Source organism: Scyliorhinus canicula, chromosome 4, assembly GCF_902713615.1.
Source record: "Scyliorhinus canicula chromosome 4, sScyCan1.1, whole genome shotgun sequence".
Classification (NCBI taxonomy): Eukaryota; Metazoa; Chordata; class Chondrichthyes; order Carcharhiniformes; family Scyliorhinidae; genus Scyliorhinus; species Scyliorhinus canicula.
Window position 1 is genome coordinate 148703900 of NC_052149.1, and position 26505 is coordinate 148730404.

The window sequence follows — 26505 nt, forward strand, 5'->3', positions numbered from 1 at the left end:
GTAGTGTTCCCTCTGCATGCCTTGGTTGATTTCTGCCTTTGTGATTGGTCCAAAATATCTTGCAGTCTTTTCTCCCACTAGTCATTGTTTCCCAGTATGTTTAACCGTACAATGCCCGATTCAATCATCTTTTGTTTCTTGCAAAGTTCAACTGTCTCACAAGTGATGAACCCACCGAAGCTATCGAAGATTGTTTGAGAAAACGTTAACAGTGGAAACTTTTTTTTGCAAATCGGAACATTTAACACATTCCTAGAATTGTCAGCAATAATTTTTAAGTACATTCTGGGATATTTAAAAAATATTATCTTACATGACAAGTCTCCCTGGAAAATACCAAGAAAAGTAATGATTCAATGTTGTGGGCAGCACGGTAGCATTGTGGATAGCACAATTGCTTCACAGCTCCAGGGTCCCAGGCTCGATTCCCGGCTTGGGTCACTGTCTGTGCGGAGTCTGCACGTTCTCCCCGTGTGTGCGTGGGTTTCCCCCGGGTGCTCCGGTTTCCTCCCTCAGTCCAAAGATGTGCGGGTTAGGTGGATTGGCCATGCTAAATTGCCCTTAAGTGTCCAAAATTGCCCTTAGTTGGGTGGGGTTACTGAATTATGGGGATAGGGTGGAGGTGTGGGGTTGGATAGGGTGCTCTTTCCAAGAGCCGGTGCAGACGCGATGGGCCGAATGGCCTCCTTCTGCACTGTAAATTCTATGAAATATTGCTAAATATTGGTAAGTGTTCAAAACCTTTGACAAAATGCGACAGTAGAAACATACTGTTCCAGTGATTTGAGGACTAGAACTAGGCGACGGTAGAAAAATGGTGGATCAATTAGTGATTTGTAATATTTTGGAACTTTATAGACATCTCAGCCAGAAATATTTTTACAGGCACTTACATTGCATTTCTTGTGCTCTAAGTAGTACCAAAATATATTTTCCAGTGTAAGTCACTTCTTAAACCAGGGTTATAAAATAACAACTTAATTGGTCACTTCCTCCCACTCATTACATGGCAGGGAATATAAAAAATACAATTGCTGATTTTTGTTTCATCCTCCAGCAATTGAAAGAATGGTGGTTTTGGTTTCATCCTCTACCAATTGAAAGAATGCCATTTGTTCAAAGTTAGTTGAATTGTTATTTGGTTACAAGTGCTGATTTCAGCCAGATGCCAATTTCAGTCCAATGGAATTATAATGTATTTTGAAATGGCACAACAAACATGCACAAAACTTTTCCAGCACCTTCCATCTACAAATGATGGACATGCAGCAAACAGCTGGTTTCAGATGGGATGTTTTCATATGGGTGCAGATTTGTTGGTGGTTGAAGAGGTCAATCCTTGAGGGGCAGGTTTTGTCACAAGTGCCACACATGAAGATACTGAGTGTCATTGTACGTTATTGCTTTCAAGTCGACAGCTGTTGCCACCAGCATGTTTGCCCACAGGAGGCGTTGCCATTTCTGTCCATCATAGTGACTTCTAGGTGTGATACGCAAGCATACGTCAGCACAATTTGGTGATCTACTGGTCTACCAAATGCCATTGAAGGTAACGAGATTTTGAGACAGGGAAACTAAAGACTAATATCATATAAATTAGTAAACCATCTCCATTTCAACCACAAAATCAAGAAACCCAAGTTTAAATCAAAACAAATACGAAAAAGGTCATAAAAGACTGGTCGGGCATTTCACGTTTAAGTTTTATTTAAAAAAGAAAATCACAAGGCTGAGACCGCTGTGGGAAATTTAGTTTAAATTTCACAACTCCATTAAATGAAGCAGGACAGCCAGAGGAGTGATCCTCTCCCCTCCAGACTCAACATCATTTATATGAATCAGAATGAAAATGAAGTAAATTCCAAGAATATTGTACTGCAGAATGCATCAAGAACTTCAAAGATATATGCAGCTTACTGATGGGATCCATAAACTCAAAACTACTTGGAAGTTTTCGCCTTCACCATTTCAGTGCAGCAATTAGATAGCTATCCGTCACAGCTTGCCGAGACTGCAGCTCAAGATTTAAACATCCATTAAATCAGTGCCATCTCCCACCAGCATCCTCCAGTTAATCTGATAACCAGTAATGAACAGAAAAAGGTGCTGCCATATTGTGATATTTTCAGGTGCTGACTACATTTGCAGTTTCATTGTGTTTCAGACATTTACAGCCATTCTTTTCATCTTTTCTGTACAAGTCCCTGCCAAAATCTGACTAGCTATATATTTAGTGGCAAAATAAATGCTGACAGCCGTTTTGCAGTTGGAATTGAAGTCACCAAAAAATCTGCTTTACACAGGAATTCACCCACTCCAGAAAGGCCAGAATTCTTGGATAATGTTTCTAAAGCTTTTTTGCCATCTGTGTTTGTGTGAAGACAAGAGATAAATTAAATTAATTACTATACTTCAATGTGATCTCCTCAAACGGAAAAGAAATTCATCATATACTGAAAATTACAATCAAAATTGGCTGCAAACCTTAAGTTTATTTCTTCTACCATAAAGTCTAGCTCTTATCAGCAATTACACAAGGTGAATTACGTTACATGAATGGCAACAAATCTGACAAGACTTGTTAAAACATAGACTCAACGCTGATACTTGGAATTTATAAAGAGAAACTATGTATAGGATACTGCAAAAATACAGTTCGAGAATGACTGTCGTGCAAATTCGCTCAGGAGAATAATTCTCTTGACTCGGCCACTCCCAAGCTTGTTAGCTTTCTGCCAGTTCATTAAAACAATTACTTTGAGGCATTTTATTGCTTCTCCTCCTTTTTGTCTCCACTTTCGCCACTGTCCGTGCTGCCTGAACTCTCCCGCTCAGATGCCATCTGAAGATCAACAATAAAGCACTTTATCATCATGCATTCTCCAAGTTTAATTTCAAATTTATGGTTAAGATTGAAGTTGGTCAGCTGCTTATAACGGACCATAACTTGCCACCTCACCAAGGTCACATTTGCGGGTGTATGACGCATGGGGAAAATCACTCTGGAGGTTTCCAGGTAAGGGTTTACCTCACAATTATCCAGAAAGGTTAACTACCCCTGGACAATTGTGCTGGGTTGGGAACCGTCCAACAAACCAATTTAAATCGCTAACTTTGGATGGTTCGGCAAGTTTTATCCTCAGTTACTACGAAAGAGCTAGAACGAAAGAAAAGGCACTTCTAAGTGAATAACTATTTTAAAAGACCCAGAAATGGCCCCACATGGAACACCCCCTCCTCCCTACCCCAGGCCTGGCTACTGCAGTAAAAAGGGGCGGTGTTTCCTCACTCCATTCCATTCACACCATGCTGATGCAACCAGTGGGTGTGCTTCCCTCTTCCTGTCTCACCCAGCCTGAGGGAGGAAGGTCCGTGAGACAGGGGCTTTGGAATTCCAGTAAAGGTAAGCCCGTCCAGAGTTGTAATTTACCGGTGTTTCCACCCTGGTAAGTTATGGGCCCATACCTTTTTAAAAAATGGAATGTATGTACAAGAATTACTAGACTATAGCTGGCTAGTAAACATTCTACTTTTTTTTGCTAAACATTCTTTTGACCTGATAACTATTAACACTTCACCTTTTTGTAAGCTATCTCAAAGAGCTTCAGTGAGGCCTGCTGTAGATTGGATGCTGCTGCTTTGATGGTTTCGCCAGTCTCTGAATCCTTTCGAGCCAACAGCTCCTTTACTTTTGTGATCTCCTCTCTCAATTTGTCACACTGGTTTAAACAAAACCAAACAAAAGGAAAATGACTTTCACATCAAAGTATCAGTTTTGAACACAATAATGAATTTTGTTCTGAAATTTAATTCACTTTGCAGTCTACAATCCCAAACTCATACCTCCTCTTTTGGAAGCTGATCCTTGAACTCTTCCATTTTGGACTCCGTGTCATGAATAATTCCTTCAGCAGTGTTTACAGCTTCAACAGTTTCCTGTGGGGAGACAACATAATTTATCAATCTGTTTGTACAGAACACCTGCTCTAGCCTCCAATTAGGTTACAATTTTGATGCAAGGTACAGTAAGTAGGGTGCTTTAAACACTCATTTCTTTAGTTACCAAAAGTGTTCACAATTAATATCAACTTTAATTACAGGACAGATAACTGCACAATTGCCTCTCCAAATTTAAATAATGTAGAGCTGTTGCCAAGATTCTGCAATTTAGTGATCTTAAGAATATAAATTAAATACAGTCACTTTATACAAAATGTCGGCCTCAAATTGTTCATGACCATCTTCAAATCTCTTTCTTTCCACACGCCCACTAATAATACTGATGTTATACCTTCTTCCTCCGGTCTGTTTCAGCATATTTTTCTGCATTTTTGATCATGTTCTCAATATCATCCTTGCTCAACCCACCAGATGATTGGATGACAACTGGAATTGAAAATAAGTTTCAAAACTTAAGTGCAAACAATCATTTATCCAACCAAGATTCACTTAAGACAATAGAGTACGCCACGGTCTCTTCTCAATTTTCTTTTCTTATATTCTATACATGACAAGACTCCACACAACAAAATTAATAGGTTTTATATCAACATTCCTTTGCTGAAGAGAAATCCCTTCTTTGTAAACTATCAATATCAAATGAGCATGAGTTTAAGTGGTGCTTACTAAATGTGCTGGTAACCATGACAATCCGAGTCAATACTTACTCTGCTGCTCACGACCTGTGCCTTTGTCCCTTGCAGAAACATGGACAATACCGTTGGCATCAATATCAAATGTAACTTCAATCTGTGGAACTCCACGGGGAGCTGGTGGCATCCCAACCTATCAAAAGGAACAATAAAGTCAGCCCACTTAACTGTAAATCAAGCAAATATGGGGTGACTAATCCTAACACCCCAAAACCATTTCTCATTCAATAGCACCTTCCAAAGCTGTAACCTCCATGACTTAGAAGGACAAGGGTGGCAGATGCATGGGAACATCACCTGCAAGTTCCCCATCAAACCACACCCTATACTGACATAGCAATATACTGCGTTCCTTCAGTCACCGAGACCCCAACAGCACTATGTGTGTATACCACATGGACTGCAGCGTTTCAAGAAGGTGGCTGACCATTACTTTCTCAAGGACAATTAGAAATAGGCAACAAAAGCTGGCCCAGCCAGTGTTGCCTACATCACGTGAAATAATTTAAAAAGCTGCTGTTTCCCCATATCTCTTAATATCTGAGAAGAAAAGTTTGGCTGGCCTAAAAATATTTAGCTGGCATGTAGGAACATCTCATTTTCTTCATTTTGTGCATTTCTGTGCAAAGAAATTGTCAGTATAGGGTAGTATACATGTCTGATTCTCATGCATTCAAACCTCTGGTAATGCTGCAATTGTAACTGACGTCTGAGAATTATACTGCATTTTTGGAACAAACCACCCAAATGTTTGCATAGAAGTAAATCTGGATTCAGTTGTAAATCTGTTGCGCGATTACTGGGTATTTCAACAAATATTTTCAAAACGCTGTGCAAAGTGGAGTGAAACCACGTGCTCTGGTTGGTATTTTAAACTATTTAGCCTCATTTGCAGTTTTCAGAACCGAGGTGTTGAAATATGGATCAAATTCCCGACTTCAAAAGCTACTGTGCAGTCAAGGCAGGCTTGATGGATCTCAACAGAACTCACCAATGTAAACTGTCCAAGTAGCTTGTTGTCAGCTGCCATTTCCCGCTCTCCCTGGAACACTTTGATCTCAACCTGCGTCTGTCCGTCAGCGGCCGTAGAAAAGACCTGCCATTCACACAAGCAGCTAACGTATCAGTCATATGCATAACTGGGTGTTCGACATATTAAAGCCAGAGTTTTAAAAACATATTTGGCACCAAAGTTGGTATAATTATCAAGAATGTCAACTTCAAAATATTATTATTGATTAGAGAACACAATTTATGTGATAACCCTATTAAAATTGCTTAACATTTATACCTGGCCTTTCTTTGTTGGAATTGTAGTATTCCTGCCGATGAGTTTGGTGAAAACACCACCCAGGGTCTCAATACCTAGTGACAGGGGTGTAACATCAAGCAGCAGGACATCTGTGACATCACCAGCAAGTACACCACCTTGAATAGCAGCACCAACAGCAACAGCTTCATCTGGGTTCACTGACTTACTTGGGGAACGACCAAAGAGTTCTTGAACAGTTGCCTGGACCTGGAGAAATGAACAAGGCATGGTACAGGATAAAAATCACAAAATAAAATTATTTACTGTGTTTGCATGAGAATGTGATCTATGGTCAGGCCAAAATATTTATACAAATTAAGGCAGCGAATTCCAGTCCTGACACTATTGTAAACCTAGTGAGATCAATTTAAACAAAGTACAGCTTAAAGTTCTATGCTTGACTTGCTTTCACTCCAATTTGCATCACTTGAAGATCAACGTTCTTGCTAAACTATGCATGAACTCTCCTAAACTGTCCCAAATATCTTAAAGTCACTTACCTTTGGCATTCTGGTCATTCCTCCCACGAGGATGACCTCGCCAATGTCACTTTTGCTGACCTCTGCATCCTGTAAGGCTTTCTGACAGGGATTAATGGTCCTTTTAATGAGATCGGCAACAATGTTCTCAAGCTGAGCACGAGAAATTTTGATGTTCAGATGTTTTGGTCCAGAGGCATCCATTGTCAAATATGGAAGGTTAATGTCGGTCTGATAAAATACAAGAGAAACATTCAGCACTATGAACAGAACACATGCGCTCACAGACGCACGACTAGAACAATCGACCTTTGGAGAACCTTCATGCAGGCATTAAGTGATAAATTATGACAAATGAGATACATGAACTGAAGATATTATTGATGAAATAGCAACCAACACTTGTATCTATTCTGTCTCTACCCAAAATCTGAAGAGCCAACCCCATTTGGTTGACATGTTACATTTCTCATACATATCACACTGCAAATTCCCCAAGTAAGAGTGGCAATTAATAATAAAATTAACAGTTTTGTGCTACGTACTCGTATCCAGAATGAATTAGTTTTGGAGACTGTCCACAACTTACTTGAAAATAGGAAACACAAACTCAACAATGAAAAAAATAATCCTCAGCATTCAAGGTCAGATTTGTAATTCAGGCCTGGGGAATGAAGGGGGACCGAAGCATTGAAGGTATGCATAAAATTATACCCAGTAAATACTTTTAAATATGCATAGAAAAGGCCAGTAAAAAAAAAAAGAACGACAAAAAGAATACAAATATGTAGATATAGATTTCTATTTCCAAGGTAATTCATCCTTTAACTGGAGAAGGACAGGGGCACCAATGTTAGCATTCAAGTTTCCAGTAGCCTCTAGTTTAAAGATATTTACCTCCCTCCTTTGCATTTTAAACCCTGCAAATGAGTTCCCAAAATTATTTCACATAAACAGAAAAATGGTTCAGTAACTTATACATCTGAGAAGCTGAATAATTATCAGCCACCCTTTTACAAATAACACATCCTTTATATAGTTCTTTGAAAAACGAGGAAAAGGAGATGAAAAAATTTGCTTCCATGATGAACGTCAATGCAATTATTACCATGGAAAATGTGTTCTGACCTGAAGGGATGAAGACAGCTCGCACTTGGCTTTCTCTGATGCTTCTCTCACTCGCTGCAGTGCCATGTTGTCCTTGGTGAGGTCCACACCTGACTAAAAATTAAATAAGACCCTTAAGAATAAACTAAGGTAAAATCGCCATAGTCCCAAATGACCATAGGCTGCTTTCCACTTTGAGGGGGGAGAGCTAACTGGTGGTGGTTTAACCTGACGATCATAACTCAGGCGAGGGGCAAGGTTGAGAAGGCAGGGCTCCATGATTAAACTATGGTGGGTGATAAGCACAAGAAGTTAAATGTAGTGCTAAACTAGCTTTCAAATACTTGCACAGGTCCATGAAGTGATAGGTTATTCAGCAATAAATAGTACATTCTGCTGAGGTTTCTATTTTTATTCCAATGCCGTACTATTTTTCTTGCTATATCGTTCTTTGCTAGAGTGAACAAGTTAGTGACACCCATTTCAATATTTTGAAATGTGCAACTCTGTGTTTCTCTTTGCGCCACAGCCTTCCCTGTTGGACAAAATCTTACGGTTTGCAAGAACTGGGCTGAGGGGAGGATTTCAAACATCTATGAGTGGACAACCTCACTGGAATCTTTGCCGCTTGATCGGGTAAAGGCGAAATGGGAGGAGTTGGGACCCATCTTACACGAGGATGTGTGGAATGAGGCCTTCTGTAGGGCAGCATGGTAGCATTGTGGATAGCACAATGGCTTCACAGCCCCAGGGTCCCAGGTTCGATTCCGGCTTGGGTCACTGTCTGTGTGGAGTCTGCACATCCTCCCCGTGTGTGCGTGGGTTTCCTCCGGGTGCTCCGGTTTCCTCCCACAGTCCAAAGATGTGCAGGTTAGGTGGATTGGCCATGATAAATTGCCCTTAGTGTCCAAAATTGCCCTTCGTGTTGGGTGGGGTGTTGACCTTGGGTAGGGTGCTCTTTCCAAGAGCCGGTGCAGACTCGATGGGCCGAATGGCCTCCTTCTGCACTGTAAATTCTATGAGAAAATTCCACATCATCCTGCGTGTGGCCCAGTCTCATCCAACTCAAGGTGGTTCATAGAGCTCTTCTAACCAAAAGTAGGATTAGCGGGTTCTTCGATGGTGTGGAGGACAGGTGGGAAGTGTTTTTGTGGGCCCGCCATACCCACATTTTCTGGTTTTGTCCAAAGATGGTGAGCTTTTGACCATGTCAGCGGTTCTCAACATTGATCTGGAACCTTGTCCATTGGTGACCATTTTTGGGGCGTCGGACTCACTGGGGCGAGGGCGGATGTGCTCAGCTTTGCCTCACCGATAGCCCGAAGGCGAGTTCTGTGGGATGAGGAGCATCCACCCAGTGCCTTGCCTGGTTGTATGGTCTTATGGACTTTTTATACCTGGAGAAGGTCAAGTACACTGTCAGGGGATCGGAGGAGGGATTCTACCTTAGGTGGCAGCTATTTATCTCATGCTTCAAAGAGTTAATTATCATTCAAGAGTTAATGGGGGGGGGGGGGGGGGGGGGGCAGATTTGGATGAGCTCTTGTTGGGTATTTTTATATCGCGCTAATTTCTCGTGTTAATGCGACAAGTGTACCGTGTTCGAATATTTTTCGCAGTTGTTGTGTTTACGGGCATCAGGGTAGCATGGTGGTTAGCATAAATGCTTCACAGCTCCAGGGTCCCAGGTTCGATTCCCGGCTGGGTCACTGTCTGTGTGGAGTCTGCACGTCCTCCCCGTGTGCGTGGGTTTCCTCCGGGTGCTCCGGTTTCCTCCCACAGTCCAAAGATGTGCGGGTTAGGTGGATTGGCCATGCTAAATTGCCCGTAGTGTCCTAAAAAAGTAAGGTTAAGGGGGGGGGGGGGGGGGTTGTTGGGTTACGGGTATAGGGTGGATACGTGGGTTTGAGGAGGGTGATCATGGCTCGGCGCAACATTGAGGGCCGAAGGGCCTGTTCTGTGCTGTACTGTTCTATGTTGTAGTTCAGTTAATATTTGTTAAATATGAAACCTTCAATAAAATCTATTTTAAAAATATGCAATACAATTAAACTTTCTTTTACAGGGAGGGATGGGAAAAGTTCTGGGGAGGAGTAGATGCCTGGGGCACTTTTCAAGCAAATTAAACTGCGCATAGGCAAAAAGATGGCCAAATTGTCTCAGGATTATCAGGCCTCGTGGCTCACTTAGACAAGAAACTTTAAAATAATTATAATACAAGTTACATTTTGTCTTGGTGAAATTATAAAAAGAAAACCTAACTCAATTTAAAACATAATCCCTTCCCCAATAAGTTTTAAAATACTAAGCTTTTGCTAATACTAACCTCTCTCTTGAATTCCTTGATTATGTGTTTGAGTAAGGCCTGGTCGAAGTCCTCACCTCCCAAGAAGGTATCCCCATTTGTGGACTTTACTTCAAAGACTCCTTTCTGAATCTCGAGCACAGATATGTCAAAGGTACCACCACCCAGATCATAGACAGCAATGCTGCAGAAGCAAGAAACCAAACAAGCCCAATGAAAGGTTCTCAATACCAGTTATTTGTTTACAATTTTACTATACACAATTCAACTGGAACTTTGAGCACCACTTAAACTTGGGTGAAGGATACAGTTAGAATGGGAAATGTAGCGATTATGCTTTTTAAAACAGGTTCTTCTCTTCAAATTACAACTATTGTGAACAGATTAGGCCAGGTTATTAAGATTTTGGCTGATGGGTACCTCAACTCCATTTACCCAACTCTGCTCCTATCCTTGCTACTCTCATCTAATAAAATTCTATACATTCCAGTCTTGAAAACGTGCCTATCCACAGCTATTTGGGGGACCTAGCCCTAGATTTTTAATCAGTCATTTTGGGGGGGGGGGGGGAAAAAGTGCATTCCAATTTAATTCCTAAAAGTTCAGCTTCAATTGTGTTATACCCTCACTTGCACAGAGAGAGTTGGCTCAATAGGTCAAAGTTGCTGCTGGGGTACCACACGAACCACCTCATATGCCAATCAACAGATTCTGCTCGTCGTTTCTCTTTCATGTACATATCTGGTTTGCCTATAAATGCACTGATGCCATTTGCCTCAACCGATGTTCCTCCTAAGCTGCACGGATGTGCAACCGAGGGCGTGTGGATGACAAGTAGAGGAACATGATTCTCATTTGTGCATGTGCCATGCTAACAAATTTACAGGCATCCAAATAAACACTCTGTACACAAAGGAAATTTAGAATATTCACTGGCCTAAATTATATCTGCCAATAACTGAATAAAGACGTTTTGTCCAATTTCTTTTACTGGATTAATCAGAAACCAACTGATATTTATGGTCCCTAGTTTTGGACTGCTCCAAAAGTGAAATCAACATTTTTTGACATCTACCGTATCAAATTCATCACATCATACATTTGATAAAGACCTCCATTAATCACCACTCGCCCTTCTCTTTTGTCAAGAAAAGTACCCCAATCCTGGCAGTTCTGGTTAAGTTCCTTGTTCTGGAGTCCAGCACCACAGGGAATAGTTTCTCTGTATTTGCTCTACTCATTTTAAATGCCTCAAAACAATCTCTCAACCTTCTAAACTCAAGGAAATGTCCCCCTAATTTAACACTTTCAAGCCCCGGTATCATTCTGCTTAATCTACACTGCCCCCACTTCCAAGACCATTCCACCGTTCCTGAGACTTGGTGCCTAAAACTGACAAAGGATCCAAGCGGATTTGTGAAGTTGAAACCAAGACACAAAGCTTTTCTTTATCATGAGACTTTATTGGCTTTAATCTGTCTCGACGGTCCTCTCTACTCACATGACCCCTATTTATGTGCTCAAAACAGTTAATTAAAAAATGCCATTCACCGAGGTAGCATAATAATATAATTAACATATTATTAGAATAGGTGCTGTACAAACTGAAATATAAGCCCAAATTTTCCGGTCAGCAGAGTAGAAGCGTCCAATTTAATCTGACCATTTATCAATTTATGCAAGAGTCTTTGCATCTTTCGATGCTGGCTACAGCAGTAATTCAGGGACGAATCGAGAGCCTTACTTGTTGTGGGCAAAGTCTTGGAAAGGTTTATAAGAGATAGGATGTGTAATCATCTGGAAAGAAATAATTTGATTAGAGATAGTCAACATGGTTTTGTGAAGGGTAGGTTCGTGCCTCACAAACCTCATTAGTTCTTTGAGAAGGTGACCAAACAGGTGGATGAGGGTAAAGCAGTTGATGTGGTGTATATGGATTTCAGTAAAGCGTTTGATAAGGTTCCCCACGGTAGGCTATTGCAGAAAATACAGAGGCATGGGATTCAGGGTTATTTAGCAGTTTGGATCAGAAATTGGCTAGCTGATAGAAGACAAAGGGTGGTGGTTGATAGGAAATGTTCAGACTGGTGTCCAGTTACTAGTGGTGTACCACAAGCATCTGTTTTGGGGCCGCTGCTGTTTGTCATTTTTATAAATGACCTGGAGGAGGGCGTAGAAGGATGGGTGAGTAAATTTGCAGATGACACTAAAGTCGGTGGAGTTGTGGGGAAGGATGTTACAGGTTACAGGAGGGACATAGATAAGCTGCAGAGCTGGGCTGAGAGGTGGAAAATGGAGTTTAATGCAGAAAAGTGTGAGGTGATTCATTTTGGAAGGAGTAACAGGAAGACAGAGTACTGGGCTAATGGTAAGATTCTTGGTAGTGTGGACGAGCAGAGAGATCTCAGTGTCCATGTCCATAGATCCCTGAAAGTTGCCACCCAGGTTGAGAGGGTTGTTAAGAAGGCATACGGTGTGTTAGCTTTTATTGGTAGAGGAATTGAGTTTCGGAGCCATGAGGTCATGGTGCAGTTGTACAAAACTCTGGTGCGGCCGCATTTGGAGTATGCGTGCAGTTCTGGTCGCCGCATTATAGGAAGGATATGGAAGCATTGGAAAGGGTACAGAGGAGATTTACAAGGATGTTGCCTGGTATGGAGGGAAGATCATATGAGGAAAGGCTGAAGGACTTGAGGCTGTTTTCATTAGAGAGAAGAGGGTTAAGAGGTGACTTAATGGAGGCATACAAGATGATCAGAGGATTAGATAGGGTGGGCATCGAGAGCCTTTTCCTCGGATGGTGATGTCCAGCACGAGGGGGACATAGCTTTAAATTGAGGGGAGATAGATATAGGACAGATGTCAGAGGTAGGTTCTTTACTCAGAGAGTAGTAAGGGCGTGGAATGCCCTGTCCTGCAACAGTAGTGGACTCGCCAACACTAAATGCATTCAAATGGTCATTGGATAGGCATATGGACGATAAGGGAATAGTGTAGATGGGACTTTATAGGGGTTTCACAGGACGGCGCAACATCGAGGGCCGAAGGGCCTGTATTGCGCTGTAATGTTCTATGAATAGAGTCAGGTGGTCAAGTGTGAACATAATTGCAGCACAGACACCTCCCCATTTCTCATCGTGACCTGAAGGCATGCATCCCTTAAGGTCTGTCTTCAGTTCATTGAGTTGCACTGTTTTTAAACTGTTATCAACCTTGGAATCTGCACATTCCCACCTCACTGACAGTGCTAGGGCCTAAATCATCTTGTTCCTCCACAGTTATTGGACACTCAACATTAAGAAAGTATTTAGATTTGCCCTTCTCATCTAAAGTGAACCTTTATTCATGGTGAACTCCATCTGTTTCCCACTCAGGCTATTTTCTTTTGCAACTTTCAGCTTAATGTTATATGCAAGCTTGGGATTTACAACCTTCTATTCCTTCATTTAAATCATGATCTGTATGTTACAAGGTGAGGCCCACACAAATCAGGGAAGACACCCATAATCACTCACCTACATCTCAACCAATTACTAGTGTTTTCCACCAGATTATCTCTAATTCAATTTGCTGTCAATACTTTGGGCATTTTGTGGAGTCTATACAAACAACATACATCTAGCCATCACAAATGTGAAGACTCTCTTTTCCACAATTTACATTAAATCAAACAGGTCATTAGCCACTTGGCTCAACATTCAAGGTACAATTTGAAAAAGAACTATTTACATCTTTCCCATTTGTAAATTGAGAGTATCACAAAGATTGGAGCACCTCATCTAACCACAAATAATCTAACATTTTGCCTACGTTTTAAACTCACTGCATCAGCTCTGATCAACAGGATGACCCTCCAGATGTGCAGTTATCAGTTCACAAAGCCATTCAGAAATTTCCTCTTTAGTGTTTCAGAAATCACTGGTCTGAAGCCAAGTTCTACCACCTGACATACAATGGACAAATGTTCTGCACTAGTCTACGGTTAAAAGATCTAAAGACTCTTCTCTACTAACCACGTTATCATTATCATACTGTAGGCAGCGGCTATACAAGTGCAACACTACAAGTTTATCCACCACTTGCAGCAGCTTTTATTAATAGCTGATACATGCATTTTGAAAGTTTGCAATAAGGACTGGTATCGAGCAAGAACCTAAAAAATGTTCATGAATTTGAAGTTTTACTCTTTACATACACTTTGTCTTCAGACTTGTCTAATCCATATGCTAAAGCAGCTGCTGTGGGCTCATTGATGACGCGTAGAACATTCAACCCAGCAATCTGTCCCAGCATCTTTGTAGCCTAGATGGACACAGCATCACAGTAAGTTTTAAGATGTAAACAACATCATATTTTGTTTTGGTGCAGTTTTACTGTTGGAAGTAATAAAGCAATATAGTGTAAACGTGGAATGAGCTGAACATGGTACAACCGGCACTTTCATGCAGAATTGTCCCTTTGGGCAGGAGGTACAAAAGTCTGAGAACACACACAAACAGATCAAAAACAGCTTTTTCCCTGCTGTTACCAGGCTCCTAAACGACCCTCTTATGGACTGACCTGGTTAATACTACACTGTATGGTTCACCCGATGCCGGTGTCTATATATTTGCATTGTGTATCTCATGTTGCCCTTTTATATGTGTTTTTTTAAATTTTCATGTACTAAATGATCTGTTTGAGCTGCTCGCAGAAAAATACTTTTTACTGTACCTTGGTACACATGACAATAAACAAATCCAATAGGTCATTGTTGCTACTGTAATACCGTAATTTTAATTTCCTTTCACACTGGCATAAAGAGCCACCAATATTTACGGTCTCAATTTACAGTAGTTGTTCCAATACTGTAGCAATGCAATAATGGAAAGACACCATAAAGGATGTATTCACACTAATGGAGCATAGCAACGGCTCCCTGCCAGAAACACAGGTTCTTATTACTTCCCTCTGAAGTCAGTTCAGGCCACAACAGAACTTAGCCAAAGCTGATTTCTTAGCAACGATAAAATTACAGACTGTAAATGTATCAAGGTCAAAAACCACCAAATTAACAAATTACTTGTACAACTTTTGCTTTTACCTGTCGCTGGGAGTCATTGAAATATGCAGGAACTGTAACAACAGCATTCTTTGCCGACTGTCCCAAGTAACTTTCTACAAACAGAAATTGATGTCAGAAACATTAAATGCAAAAGAATTGAATCCATATCCACTTTAGTAATATTGCACATACAAACCAGGCCTCAGAACAGATTTCACATCCCTAAAACGTTTGACTGAGAATGTATGATTAAATTGATTCCTGATGGAGGTAGCATGGACCAATGGTATTATTAGTCATGTAGTTAACACAGATTAATCATACCCACTGATGGCACTAATATCTGGAAAAATGTAACTAATTTGAATAAAAACTTCAAAATCTTTAACTTGAATTTAGTAAACACCTAGAAAGCTCTTAACTTGAAAAAGTTCAAAGCTGTCTTGTGCCATTATTGTTCCTACCTGCTGTTTCCTTCATCTTCATCAGGACAAATGCCCCAACTTGGCTTGGAGAGTACACCTTCCCATGAGCTTCCACCCAAGCATCACCATTAGAGGCACGCACAATTGTATATGGCACATTTTTCCTGCACATTATAAAAATAAAATGAATTTTCACTGTAGGAGAATCAAAACATTAATCTTGAAGTTTTATTTTAAATAATAATTTGCTTAAATGTTAAACTTACATATCTTTCTGTACTTCAGAGTCATCAAAACGTCGCCCAATTAAGCGCTTTGTGGCATATAAAGTGTTCTTAGGGTTGGTTACAGATTGTCTTTTCGCTGGCATCCCAACTAAACGTTCACCATCTACCGTAAAAGCAACTACAGAAGGAGTTGTTCTGGCACCTTCTGCATTTTCAAGTACCTGGAACACAATGCAACAGTTATGAAAAATATCTAAGCAATAGGAACACATGCATGACACCCAGCCACTACAAAATCATTTAGTGCAGGTCAGGATCTTAAAAACAGAAATGTCAGCAAGACAAACTCAGTTCAACAATGCAAGTAAATGTTTATCATAGCAGGCACTAGGTTGCGTAGAAGATTATTTTTTCCCATTAAGGGGGTGGCACAGTGGTTAACATTGTTGCATCATGGCGCCGAGGACCCTGGTTCAATCCAGTCCCACTGCTGCCTCGGCGCCTAGGACCTGGGTTTGATCCCGTCCCCAGGTCACTGTCCGTGTGGAGTTTGCAAATTCTCCCCTCGTCTGCGTGGGTCTCACCCCCACAACCCAAAGATGTGCAGGGTAGGTGGATTGACACACTAAATTGCTCCTTAATTGGAAAATGTTTAAAAATGTTCTATTCTGTTTAAGAACGAACTATAATTCATAAACTGACAAACGATGTACAGACATCATCTGAATGTAAATTTTGCCTAGCTCTGAAACACTAAGGATTGCTCTGAGCATTAACATTTTCAACTAATGCTTAAATTTATGGAGTGAAACAGCTTATGTCTGCAAATAATGATACATCCATCGTTTAAACACCATTTGCATAGAGAACCAAAATGTGGCATCACCAAAACATGCCAACAACTGAGGTCCTTGTACAAGAAATGTTAAATAAACCATTCACTGATATTCCAGGAATTGAACAGAGAAAAGAAATGCATGTCTGTGCATTGTACAAATCTTACTCACTGGAATTCCAGCTTCCATCTTTGCATTTCTTTAATACTTTACTCGGTCTCTCTTTCTTCATGTCAGACCTCTCCAACTCATTCAATTATATATTTCCCACATCAAAACTCGTATACAGACACCCTCACAAATATCAATGTATCCATTCTCTAGCCCTCCACCTGCAAAGATACCAATGTTTTGGTTGATATCCTGCCTGAATGCCTTACATCTACATTCAATTACTAAACATTTAAGTATCTTATGCCTGCCACTTTCCACTAAACACCAGCATCTTCTGCAGCCTCAAGTCTGCACAATGCAAGCTTCAATGTACATAGAATGCTAAGTCTAAAGAGCAGGACCAATTTTAAATTTATTTCTCCGTTGGCAACCAACTCCACTACCATCCACCTTCCGCTCCATAAATCCAAATTCAAACAAAATGAGGACGCATTTAGAAATGTATATGCTAATCAATAAGCGGCAGAACAGGTTTGAAGCTAATCATAGGTCACCTACTTAACATATTTTTGATAAAAGGAAGGAAGTGATTGCTCTAGAGACGATGCAGAGGAGTCACCAGGATGGCTGGAGTGTTTCAGCTATCAAAAGAGACTGGGTAGCCTGGGGTTGTTTTCCTTGGAGCAGAGGGGGAACCTGATGGAGGTGTATAAAATTATGAGGGGCATAGATAGGGTGGACAGGAAGAACATTTTCCCTTCGTGGAGGGGTCAATAACTAGGGAACAAAAGTTTATAGTAAGGTCAGGAGGTTTAGCGGGGATTGGAGGGTGGTTGGAAATATGGAACTCACGACCTGAAAGGATGGTAGAGGTAAGAACCCTCACAACATTTAAGAAGTATTGAGATAAGCACGTGAAATGCCATAGCATCTAAGGGCTGGAAAATGGGATCAGAACAAATAGGTCCTTGATGGCGAGCATGGACACAATGGGCCTCCCTCCGTGCTGTAAAAACTTTGAGCCTCTATGGCTGGACAGGTAACAGGACAGTACAATACCCGGGGGGGCTGGGGAGAGACGACATTTACATTATGGGGGAACATTTGATAAATATGGTCCTCACAGGAGGCTCATTACAAAACTATGTAGCATTATAGTATGAAAGTTTGATGACTGTCAGGAAAACTAGCGCTGGCATTAATAGGTATTATTCACATTAGAGAGGAGCTGGAGGCAGCATTCCAATAGCCAGTGCTTGTATGCTTCTGATACTGAAACAAATAGATTATTTAGACTTTGGCGTGGCAAGTAAAAAAGCTGAAACTTGGTGGCATTAATGGGGCACTGTAATTTTGGGGCTGATTGTAGTTAGTGGAAATTAATTGGAGACTCACCTGTGTTCATAGGAATCAGCTCAAAGTGTAGTTGTTGGTTATACATGCAAAGTAAATAAAGACTAGACCCCAGTGTCCTATTCTGTGAGGCATTATGCTATGTCTGCAACAAACCTTGGCAAGATCATATAAGAATACAAAGCAGCTCTGTACACAATACTGCAAAAATAATAGAGGCACAAGAGAGGGTAGAGGAGATTTACAACAATAATAATAATGTGTGGATATACAGGAAGGAATCAACAGATGGCAGGATCTCTTTTCTCTTGAAGGATGAGGGGTGGCCTAATAGGTGTTGAAAATGTATTAATGGGATTGATATAATAAAGTAGATACAAGGGAGAATATTTTCTCTTGTTGAAAGGTGCACAATTCATCAATACATAATATTCAAGAAGTCCAGAGATTATTTACCCAAAGCAGGGGTTCCCAAACAGTGGGTAATCAGCTCGGAGGCAGAGACGGCAGATGTGCTGCTTAAACAATTTTGACAGCTCGATAGCACAGCGATTAGCACTGTTGCTTCACAGCACCAGGGTCCCAGGATCGATTCCCGGCTTAGGTCACTATCTATGCGGAGTCTGCATGGGGTTCCTCCGGGTGCTCTGGTTTCGTCCCACAGTCCAAAGATGTGCAGGTTAGGTGGATTAGCCAGGCTAAATTGCCCTTAGCGTCCAAAAAAGGTTACGTGGGGTTACTGGGATAGGGCGGAGGTGTGGGGCTTAAGTGGAGGTGCTCCTTCCAAGGGCCCGTGCAAACTTGATGGGCCAAATGGCCTCCTTCTGCACTGTAAATTCTACGCCTGTCAAAAGCTGAGGTCCCTTTAAATGTTTTCTTTTGTTCACGTACCTAGCTTTACCCTCTCTTCTCAGAGGTCTGTTGCTGCTGCACACAGTTCGTAAAAAGACAGGTCTTTGCTTTTTTCAACCCCCCCCTCAAAATTTCACTCTGGGAGCAGACGACATCTGAGGTAAAGTGGGGCCACATCAGGAGAAGGTTTGGGGAACACAAAGTGTTCACAGAATAAAGAAATTACTACTTCAAGGAGTGGTTTAAGTGAATAGTATAGACACATTTAAGGGAAAGCTACTCAAAAATCTGAGGAAAAGAAATATAACTACAATGGTATATTTATGTGCGAAAAGATGGGAGGCTTAAGTGAAGCATAAACATTAAACTGGGCTGGCTGGACTGTTTCTCTCCTTTATTTACTATTTAACCGTCTGGCTATCTGTAATAGGCATGGGGAGTTGGGAAAAGTGTTGGAGCTGGTAAACATCAAGACGCCCTACAAATGATTTCAAGGAGATAACAATAGGTTACCTTACCAGCAGATAGGTTGGGGACACAACTTAACATGGGGAAAGGAGGATTGGGCAAATGCATGATCCCAATGGCAGGGTTGAACTGAGATCTAGGAGTTTGAATTCCCTGAAATCTCAAAGAGATCACAAACCTAAAACCAAAAGCATTTGCATTCAGAAATAAGGGCTCAGACTATCAGAATAAGAGGTAATGTCAGATCTGTGGATGGTGATAGTTAGGCTACTATCAGAGTACTTGGTGCTGATTTGGGCACCTTTGAAAGTGGGTCTTCAAATTGTAAAGTAAAATAAAATTCACCAGGATGATGACAGAGTGTGCAACCACAATCATGAAACAAAAGATACTGTGAATATTTTCACAAGAAGAAAGAAAATTAAAATGAGATCTAATAGCTTATTGATTTAAAGCTATTAGTTAGGAATGTCTATTTATGCAGAGAATTGAGGGAAGTGCAATGCTTTGCTGCAGCAGGGAGCGGCAACGGGCATTCTCTGGTTTGAGAAAAGGTAGTCATCCACTCAACAAATTTCCGGCATTTCTGGTACATCCTCCACTCCAGATTCAAACCCTTGTTTCTTCCATCTTTTTTCAATTCATGGCTCTCCCCATGTTTCATTCTACATTTCCTCAACTCCCCCCCTTGACCTTATCAACCCTTCGTCCACAAAACCTATGGCATGCTTGATTAGAAAAACAGAACCTTCTAGAAATACTCAGCAGATCTAGCAGAATCTGTTGAGAAAGAACCAGAGGTAACATTTCAGACCGATGATCTTTCATTGTAACTAGTGCCGTCTGCTGAGTATATCCAGTGCTTCACTTCTGAGGGTGTAGATTAGCTAGAACCCACCTTTGCTTGCTTGCCTTCCATCACTGCAACACAGGAATTGGTGGTGCCCAGATCAATTCCAATAACAGCACCCTTAATGGCTTCAGACCTGAGAAATACAAAAGCACAAATATTGACCTGAACTTGCATTGAATTATTTAATGGTTAGAACACACGATTCATTCTAAACCATAACTTGAAGTAGGTAGTAAACTGATGTCCAGTTATGAATGAGAATTGACCATACATAATTACAGTTGAAGATCATCTTCCAGTCACTTAATAACACAGGTGGCGACAAATTAAGATGCACTACTGCAGATGGTATAGTGATCATACTATTCTTGATACACTTTCTTGATATCACCAAACAGGTGACTGTGATTCAAGGCTACAAGTTGTTGACCAAAGATTAGTGGCTGAAGCCCAAGGATACTATTGCGCATGCTCACTTATAACCAAGAAATAAACATTCACCACCACAGCCAAAATCTGTTCAACACTGTTTTAAATTGATGAGAATAAATGTAACATTAAACTAGAATTACAAAATGTGATTAAGCTTCTAAAAGCACTAGTCACGAGAAGGCAGTAAGTAACAAGATCAATTGCAATAAAACTCACGCATAATTGCGTCTTGCCAATGATCGAAGTACATCCTGGCTCAGTCCGTTCCAATGACCCTGCAAAATAAATATCTTGGTGTTAACACTTTTCCATCATTTGCACCTTTTCATTTTATTGCAGAGACTAATTAAGCCTTTCTAGTAAGTGGATTAAACTACAAATTTCACCATTCATTTTGTGCCCAATGATATTGCTGTAACCAGGGTGCAAAGGAGCAACTAATGAATTACAGATATTCCCAGACTTACAAAACTATTGATTCTTCAAAAAAAAAAATTCATCTTAAGTCAAAGCAGCACAAATCGGAACCAATTTCCCCATAATAATGTTATAAATCGGGGATTGGATCATGATCCAAGATCTGACACCCTATTTTCACCAAAATAACCCAGAATTTTGTACAAATCAATTATTAAAAGGTAATACTGTAGAGCAATAAGGCAATTTTAAGAAAAACTTTGAAAACACAAAGATTCACCAAGTAAAAATGCACTGGAACAGCAACTGTGTGTTTGAGTCAAGACGCAGAACACTGATGCGCACGTATGAATGGCTGAACGTGCTCACTGACGCAGCGTTGTAAAGTCAAAACAGGGTGTCAATTTCTAACGTTGCAAGTAGCATTCATTATAAAGTCGAGGACTGACTGTATTCAAGACCTCTTCAAAAAGCGACCCCAAAATACTTGGGAGAGCAGTTATTCTGCAGTCTATAAAAATGAATGATAAATGTAGTATAACTCAGGAATACATTGCCAGGTTATACATTGCCAGACCACCTCCCTCGCCAATCTGGCTTCATACTAGTTACAGCAGAAATGCAATTAATGCAAATTAAGATCAACAATTTAACCACCATAACCAAGGGGCTGGTTTAGCACAGGGCTAAATCGCTGGGTTTGAAAGCAGACCCAGGCAGGCCAGCAGTACGGTTCAATTCCCGTACCAGCCTCCCCGAACAGGCGCTGGAATGTGGCGACTAGGGGCTTTTCACAGTAACTTCATTTGAAGCCCACTTGTGGCAATAAGCGATTTTCATTTCATTTGGACTCCAGAAAATGTTATTTTGCCAGACAACGATACGAAACCACCAGTATAGCAGCTTTGCTAACTCTATTCCACTTTAGCTCGGCTCCATCATTAAGCACAGACACATTATCCACATTCTAGCCGCATAGAGGATGGAGAGTATTTTAAGTTATAGTACCTATGATTAGTGAGCTAGAAAAAGCAGACATCTAGGAGCATCTCAAAAAAGCATGGAGCTTTTTCATCTTTAAAATTCAATATCACAACTCCAGAATTGTAGGCAATATATCCAGGAGACTGAAATCATTCTCAGGTCATATCCAGTCTAGTTCTCGGAAAGTGCTATTCATGCATTTGCATACTCTTCCCAATTTTTATTTTACCAAAATGTTTATCTACTTCCTTTCTCAAATCTGCTTCCAGCAGTTTTGGGTCATCTCAATCGTAACAACTGCCTCCAAAACAAAAAAAAACGTACTTCTTCCATTGCTTATTGAAGGCTTTAAATTTACGTACTCTTAGTCATTGATTAACCACTAGTTGAAGTAGCTTTCCTTAGAGATGCTGGGGGCAGGGAGTTGGATTAGTGGAAATTGATGCACGCGGTAAAGTGCAACCAGGAGACCATTAGAATCATCAGGTCAGGGTTAGGGTTTGGTGAGGTGGACCAAGGAGGAGGTAGATACAGGAGATAGAGATGAAGGCAAATGATTTTTTATGATGAAGTCAGAAGCTAAGTCTCGGACAAATAATTGGAATCTGGAGCAAAGCAGTGGACTTTGTAGAGTTCAAAGACTGATATGTTTTGGGAGCTTAAGAGGCCACAGAACTAGGACAAGAGAAATTATTATTGGAGAAATGTGCTACAGCAGAATTTTGGGAGGAATGAGATGCGATACCAACCAAATCGTTCAATTTTAAAAGGGAGCATAAGTCGAGAGGGACCAGAGGGGTCACATGAATTTGCAGGTGGAAGGAGAAAATGGTTAAAAATGGGACACTTGACTTTATACAAATGGGACACTTGACCAATTCTGGCCATCACATTTTGAGGATGTCAGAACTTTGGGAGTGCAGATCAGGTCAATCAAAATGATATCAATACTGAAGGACCTCAGTTCAATGGAGAAATTCGAGAATATAGAATTTTTTCCTTACAGCATAGGTTCAGGGGAGATTTAATAAAGGTGCTTAAAATGATTAGGATTGAGAGAAAATGTTTTCACCAGTAACCACAAGACTGAGTTTTATGTTAATTGACAAAAGAACCAGAGTGTAGGTGAGGTTTTTTTTAATGCAGTGAGTTATGAGGATTAGTAATGCACTATCTGAAAGAGTCAGGATATGTTCTGGGCATGCCCGGCGCTGGAGGAGTTCTGGAAGGGGGTGGCGAGGACGGTGTCAAGGGTGGTGGGATCCAGGGTCAAGCCAGGATGGGGACTCGCGAATTTTGGGGTTGGGGTGGAGCCGGGAGTGCAGGAGGCGAAAGAGGCCGGTGTGCTGGCCTTTGCGTCCCTAGTAGCCCGGCGAAGGATCTTGCTACAATGGAAGGATGCGAGGCCCCCAAGCGTGGAGACCTGGATCAATGACATGGCGGGTTTCATTAAGCTAGAGAAGGTCAAATTCGCCCTGAGAGGGTCGGTACAAGGGTTCTTTAGGCGGTGGCAACCTTTTCTCGACTTTCTGGCTCAACGATAGGGTACGGGGACAGTAGCAGCAGCAACCCGGGGGGGGGGGGGGGGGGGAGGGGGGAAGGTGGAGGGAAAAGGTGGGGTGGGGGGGGCAGACGATGACTATGTTTGTTTATTTAATTTAAATTTATTTTTAAGTTCTTCTGTTGTTCATTGGGGTTGGGGGGTGGGGGATGGGATACATGCGTCGATACGGTCTGGGGGTGGTACAGTTATTATGGGTTATTTTGTTGCATTTCATTGTTTGTCGTTATGTTTTATATTTTCTGTAAAAAATTCCAATAAAAATTATATTTTTTAAAAAAAGGAAAGCAGTTTGATTAGTAACTTCTGGAAAAAAATTGGATATTTACAAACTGAAAAATGAGTGGCTGGAGTATAGCAGGAGTAAGACTAATTAAACAGCTCATCCATAGATCTGGCAATATAGCCCATCTGGCTTCAACATGCACAATAAAATTATACAAGGGTACCCGAGATACGAGTGAACAGGTAGGAGTGAAAGCAAATGAGGGCAGACCCACTCAGCTCAAGAAGAGCGAGGTAGCAGAAGGCAGTGAGGTGGCTGTCTTTGTCTAAGTCAAAAGGCTGAGAATGACACAGGAGAGCTCATCAATCAAGGTCATGGGGAAAAGATGATGGCATAGCAGTCATGTCACTGGACTAGTAATCCAGAGACCATGGTGACTGGTGGAATTTAAATTGACTTAATAAGAATCGGAAATTGAAAAGTTAGTCTCTGCCATGGTGATGAAGAAGCTGTCAGGGATTGCTATAAAAGCCCATTTAGTGCACTAATGCCCTTTAGGATATCTGTCATCCTCACCGTCTGCCCGACATGTGAATGCAGACCCACAACAATGTAGTTGACATGTAACTGCCCCCTGAAATGACCAAGCAAGCCACTCAGTTCAAGGCCAATTTGGATGGACAACAAATGCTGGCCTTGCCAATAATGCACACGTCCCTATAATTTTAAAAACTGCAAATTTTGAACATGTGCATCTGAGACTCAAGTCCACAACAATGTAAATAGCTGCCTTTGTCTGTGCGATTGTCAATTTAGTTATAGCGATTGCCTAATTGTGTTTTTTTTTCCCCAACTGTGCCAATAAGGCTCAAGATGGATCTACTCAAATTCACTTCAGTTTGGACCTAAACAATTAAGCAATAGACATAACACTTTAGTTTGGGCCACATTTGAACCCAGCTCCTGGGAGGTAAAGAGGTGCCATACTAATACATGAGGAATTTATGAATGAGAATAGATCTTCGAGCCCTCAAAGTTTGTTACATCAGATTACAGCCGCTTCCCAACTTTTGTTGCACGTTGCTCAGTATACTGACTTAACAATGAGCTCAGTCTTGCACATTTCAACTTACGGCCAGAATGCTCAGCTTCCGAGGGGCAGGGGATCCCGAGTTCCAGATTTACACATCCCTGGATAACTAAATACTTCCTGATTTCAGACAAAATGGTCTGGCTATAAATATTAAAATATTTGTTCCTTGTCCTGGATTCTCCCACCAGAAAAAAATAATGATTGCATTTATTTTTAAGTAACTCTAGTAAATCGCTATTCAATCTCCTATCCTCCCATTGGACAGCACGGTGGCACAGTGGAGTGGTTGGCACTGCTGCCTCAGTGCCAGGGTTTAATTCTAGCCTTGGCTGACAGTCCGTGAGGTGTTTGCACATTCTCTCCCAGTGTCTGATTAGGTTTCCAAGGGTGCTCCAGTTTCCTCCCACAGTCCAAAGATGTGCAGGTTAGGTGGACTGGCCATGCTAAATTGGCGCAATGTGTCCAAAGGTTGGGTGGGGTTACTGGGATAGGGCAGGGATTGGGTCTGTGTAGGGTGGTCTTTCAAATCAAGAGAAACTGCTGTAAAATCTCAGCAGATCTGGCAGCATCTGGAAGGTGAGAAAAGAGCTAAAGTTCGAGTCCAGATGACCTTTGTCAAAGCTGGGTCGTCTGGACTCAAAACGTTAACTCTTTTCTCTCCTTACTGCCAGACCTGCTAAGACTTTTCAGCATTTTCTTTTTTGGTTTCAGATTCCAGCATCCGCAGTAATTTGCTTTTATCTGGCGGTCTTTCAAATAGTCGGTACAGGCTCGATGGGCGACATAGCCTCTTCCTGCACTGTACGGATTCTATGATTTTTGGGTGGGTGGTGGTGGTGCTATGCCACCCGGAGGAATAATGCCGGAATCTTGCCACTCCATATGGGATTTCACTGGATTGAAGACAGCAGCGAAGCAGGAGTGTGGCCAGGAGCTGTCAGCCCGGCCTGCACCCCGGAGCCTCCCATCCGAGGAACATGCTAAAGGTCAGCGGGGCTCTGGGGCCGGGATCCACCGCCTCCATCGAGAGGATACCAGGCCGGAGCAACAGGCAGGCCTAGCCTGCAGCCCGGGGGTCTCGGTACTCACATCACCCTCAAGCCACTCCCCTCCCCAGGCGGCAGCAATACCCTGCCTATCTCCTCACTTACCCTACCGGCGGCGGCCAGGCGCCGAGAGGCCGAGCGCACCAGGTAGAACATGGCGATGGCGGGTTGCTAGGTGGTCCGTACGCAATGAGGGTCCGGGCGGCTCTGGGGCCGGGCAGAGGCGGTCCGCTCAGGATTCGGCTCCGGGTGGGTACTCTCGAGTCGGCGCTGTCTCTCGCGGCTCAGGGCGACTCTGAGTCGGCGCAGTCTCTCGCGGCTCCGGGTGAGGACTCTGGGCCAGCGCTGCCGATCGCGGCTCCGGGTGGGGACTCTGGGCTGCCGCTGCCGCTGCCGCTGCCGCTCGCGATGCTTCTGGAAATTTCCGCCAGCTGCACGTGCTTCGCCGTCGGAGGCGGCCGTCAAAGAAGGACCCCGAATGCTCTCATCTACACCGTGCCTGAGGAGAAGGGTTTTTACTTAATCACCGCCTCGAATCGGCCAGGAGCAACAATTAAATGAATCAGTTCGGTATTCAAGGAAAGTGATGAGGAATAGAATGCTATATGTGCTCGCTTTTGTCCAAACGATGCTGGCCCTCAATGGGCATCCTCAGGTTTGGGTCCTGATGCGTGAAGGTTACACGAGGTCAGTGCGTTGCAAAGACTTTCGTCAGACAG

The 26505-nt window shown here is 42.0% G+C and overlaps 1 protein-coding gene across 1 annotated transcript; it reads right to left on the reverse strand.

Moving 5' to 3' along the window:
- Positions 1-1685: 1685 nt before the first annotated feature.
- On the reverse strand, positions 1686-26183 carry hspa9 (heat shock protein 9). Its single transcript, XM_038795330.1, has 17 exons — positions 25892-26183; positions 20676-20734; positions 20073-20160; positions 15591-15772; positions 15364-15488; positions 14939-15012; positions 14051-14157; positions 9877-10039; positions 7572-7664; positions 6465-6674; positions 5944-6171; positions 5644-5748; positions 4668-4785; positions 4292-4386; positions 3844-3936; positions 3579-3719; positions 1686-2842 (listed from the first exon to the last, which is right to left on the reverse strand). The coding sequence occupies exons 1-17, from the start codon at positions 25940-25942 to the stop codon at positions 2768-2770; spliced, it is 2007 nt and encodes a 668-aa protein (XP_038651258.1). The 5' UTR covers positions 25943-26183; the 3' UTR covers positions 1686-2767.
- Between the last annotated feature and the right edge of the window lie 322 nt (positions 26184-26505).